The sequence below is a fragment of the Rhinoderma darwinii genome, chromosome 12, assembly GCF_050947455.1.
Source record: "Rhinoderma darwinii isolate aRhiDar2 chromosome 12, aRhiDar2.hap1, whole genome shotgun sequence".
In the NCBI taxonomy this organism is placed as follows: Eukaryota; Metazoa; Chordata; class Amphibia; order Anura; family Rhinodermatidae; genus Rhinoderma; species Rhinoderma darwinii.
The window spans coordinates 24,280,246-24,284,397 of record NC_134698.1 but is presented as its reverse complement, the minus strand read 5'-3'; the positions used below and the strand labels follow the sequence as shown (position 1 = coordinate 24,284,397).

Here is a 4,152-nt window from a genome sequence, read left to right as displayed (position 1 = left end):
AAATTCCAGTATCACATAAATGGATTTTGGGAAACGGCATCAGCGATCTTTTATTATTAGGTCTCTGTGCAGATTGAGATTCTGGCGTCCAAGGTGAAGATGATGAAGAAGACTAGGTGGTACTGTAGATAAAACAAAAAATAATCAGACCAGACGATAATCACTCAGCAATATACTGGTGCCGAAGCTCCAGCCATGATTTCACAAAAATACTATAGATGTCAGTGATCATACCTGTACTGCTGGTGTTTCTTCTGTACCACAGCTGTTGGTACTTATCTCCTCCTCTTTCTTTGAAAGGCATGGACGCGGCACAAGGGACAGCGTGGATTTGTCGGGATCCAATGTGCAATACAAGGCAGATGGAATATGTGAGAACATGGCAGAACGGTGACTTGCTCTCCAATCTCATAGTCCTCTAGGCATATAGTGCAGGACTGGATGTCTTCGTTTTCAGTAAAGGTTCGAGATGGGAGTCTATCAATCTGCCTGCCTCTCCTGCCTCGCCGACGTTGTCTTCTCTGCACAGGTCTGCTGTCTGTGGTCTCTGTTGTCGACTGTTGGTTGGGAAGCAGCTGACTGGTGCTAGGTGTTGGCTCCACCAGCCTGTTAGATGTTTGCTGAGGAGATCTGCTTCCTTCTCTGGACGGCTGCAGGTTTGGTAGCGGCTCACTGGTGCTGGGGTCTTGTGTTGGTTCCTCCAGCCTTTCGGATCTCTCCTGAGTAGTTGATGGAGTAGACCCAGGCTGGGATTCTCCAGGAATTCTGAGCTCGGTCTCACTATTAATACGACGGCCACTTGTCGTTTCAGACTGTTCTATTGGCTCAGGTCGTAATGGGGACCGGCTTCTGTCCGCTCCGTCTTGCTGCAACCTACGGCGCGGTGGAACTTGACCACGTCTTCGTCTCCTGTCGGGGACATTGTCATGGTCTTCATCCTGCTCCACACTCTGACGCCTTCTATGTCCAGATCTTAATCTTCCATCAGCAATGCCTAGATGTGAAACAATGTGTATAACATATATTAATTAAGTACAGAAAAAATGGGAAAAAAGATCAATACCAGACATTTCCTATGGACTCGCGTGGTCTTCTTTCTAGAGGAAAGCTCCCATGTTTTTCTAATTTTGGACAACCGTTTTGATACTATGAATATATACACAGTCGAGTCACATTATTATAACTACTACTAATATCCAGAGTAACCGGCGTGTGCAGCACGGACAGCAGTAGACGGGCTGGGAGTGACTCAATAAGGTGCTGGTCAGTGGTCTCATATGTGGAGCCTCGCTGACTCCATACATCCCACATTTACTGGAGGGTGCATGGGGGAGGATCCATAAAGCGAACAACACGATTGATGTGGTCCCACAGAAGCTCAATTGGGTTCAAGTCTGGAGAAATAGGGGGCCAGGGAAGTACTTGGAAGTCTTGGTCGTGCTCTTCCAACCACTGTCGGGCATTTATAGTCGTGTGACATGTCGCATTGTCTTGCTTTAAGATTCCATTTGCTCCAGGGAAGACAGTCAGCATGTATGGTGGAGGTGATCTGTAACGATGGATTCATATCTAAATCGGTTCAGAGCCTTCCATATGGATGAGTGGCCCAGAGAATGCCATGGAAAAATACCCCAGACGCTGACGTCGCCGCCAGCTTTTTCCAGCAATGGTTGTAAAGTCCATCCTTTCGATGAAGCAGAAAACATGATTTATCGGAGAAGACAACCCTTTGCCAATCATCGGTGCTCTGAGACCAATACTGCCGTGCAGATTGAAGCCATTTTCTCTGATGTACCTTTGTTACATAGGAGCAGTGACCATCCGTCGGGTTCGGAGCCCCATACGCAGTCGGGTTCGCTGAACTGTTGTATTAGACACACGTCTGGTAGCCAACGTTCACCTCTCAAATACATGGCACGTGGTGCTCTGCAGTTTCCATGTCCGTTATTCCCAATGGTGCCATTTGTCCACTCACGATACACTGTCACTACAGCAGCACGCGAACAGTTCACAAACTGCGCTGTTTGAGAAATACCGCCGCCCTTGGTCCAAAAGCCAATAATCATCCCTTTTTGCAACTGAAAAACGGTGCATTTTTTGCGGACGCAAAACGGACACGTTTGTGTGAAACTAGCCTAAATGTATCTGATATAACAAGTTCCACTTACCTTGATTTATCCGGGAACTTTCGTCTATTGCAAGCTGCAAGAGTTCTCGGTAACTCATTGTTCCTTGTAGCAGGCGGCTTGATGTTTAAATTCAGGAACAATGGAAAAACGGGATTCCTCAAATAAGAGGGAATCTACCACGATGTTCAGAAGTTGCACTGGTGTTTAAGTGCTCTGAACAGATGATGTATTAGTCGCTTTGTAGCACAAATTCGCTCTTTGAAAAACCAAGTGAAGTTTCAGCATCAGCATCAACTCGAGATATGGCACTGATGTGACCGCGCTTGGGGTCCTTAGAACTTCACGCCATTGTGATGTCACTGCTATAGATGCCACACCCTCCATTGTTCTGATGACATCACTGCACTGTTATAATGCTTACGGTATGTCATAAAAGGTCCCCTGCTCTGCATTATACCAATCACTGCAGCAAAGCCTCCAAATAAATAAATAAATATATATTACATTTTTTTATATTTACATATTGCAGCTGAAAATCTCTAATATTTGTTTAGTAAATGTTTCTCTATAATTGTTTAGTAAATGTTGTAGCACACAATTCATCTAAGTAAAAGTCTTAGTAACAGATTACCACAATGGAGAGGTGGAAATGTAACGTTATTTTTCTAAAACTAGATGGTTCTGGAGTAAATAAGAATCCTTTATAACCTAAAGAGGTTGTCTGGTATAAGAAACCCATTGTAAATACCCTATTGGGGAATTCTAAGTTAAGAAAGGACAAGTCTCTTATTGATTTCACTGTGTAATGCTTAGTTTCTCCTGTGGTGGCGCTGCAGGGGAATTCAACACTTCTCAAGTTCCATCACAGATTAAATCTGATCGCTGGGGGTCACAATCAGCGACATTAAGCTGCACTATCTGGATGTACAAATTACACTGGATGAGGGCCGTATTGTGACAGACATTTACACCAAACCAACTGACTGAAAATAACTTTTTAATTTTAGCTTTCAACCCAAATCAGCACAAAAATAAAATTTCACAAAGCCAACTACATAGTGATAGAAAATGCTGCAGAACTTCGCATATAAATGAGACGGATATGTGAGAGGCAGATAGATAGGGCGTGCTCTAGCAAAGTAAAAAATGAGCCCCCCATTACTTTCGTTTTCTGATCTCAAATGCCAAGATACAATCCGGTTAGTAAGCCCTAAATATACACCTCCTGCAATGAGCCATAATACAATTGTGGGGATCAGACCTTAACCACTTCCTGCCGCAGCCATTTTGAATTTTTTTTATTTGTGTTCTTTCCTCCTCACCTTCCAAAAGCCACAACTTTTTTATTTTTCTGTTGATATATCCATATGAGGGCTTGATTTTTGCAGGACGAGTTGTAGTTTTTCATGGCACCATTTATTGTACTAATGAAATGGGAAACTGAAAGAACTTTCTTTGTGGGGTGAAATAGGAAAAAAACTGATTTCTCCATTGTTTTTTGGGTTTAGTTTTTATGGAGATCACCGCGCGGTTTTGTTTCGCCATTATCTGAGAGCCATACGTTTTGTTTTCTTTCCGTCGCTGCAGCAGTGTGAGGGCTTGTTTTTTTGTGGCACGAGCTGTCGTTTTTATTGGTTCATGAGACTTTTTGATCATCTTTTATTCCATTGTTTGTGGGAGATGAGATGACCAAAAAACAGTGATTCTGCCCTCAACATTTTTTGTTTGTTTTAATGCATTCACCATGTGGGTTAAATAATGTTATATTGTTATAGCTCTGACTTTTACGGACGTGGCAATACAAGTTATGTTAATTTACTTTTTTTACATTGCTTTTTTTTTTACTCTTAATATTTTTACTTTATATATAAATATATATATATATATATATATATATATATATATATATATATATACTTAATTTAACTGTATTTTACTTTCTTTACTTGCCCTCTAGGGGACTTAAACCAGCAATCATTGGATCGCTTGCAGGATATACTGCAATACTAATGTATTGCAGTAT

General features: G+C 42.0%; 1 protein-coding gene across 1 annotated transcript; it reads right to left on the bottom strand.

Moving 5' to 3' along the window:
- Positions 1–240: 240 nt before the first annotated feature.
- Positions 241–2,400, bottom strand: LOC142664892 (uncharacterized). The gene is made up of 2 exons (XM_075844310.1): positions 2,169–2,400; positions 241–994 (listed from the first exon to the last, which is right to left on the bottom strand). Exons 1-2 carry the CDS (start codon positions 2,224–2,226, stop codon positions 276–278), a joined length of 777 nt encoding a protein of 258 aa, XP_075700425.1. The 5' UTR covers positions 2,227–2,400; the 3' UTR covers positions 241–275.
- Between the last annotated feature and the right edge of the window lie 1,752 nt (positions 2,401–4,152).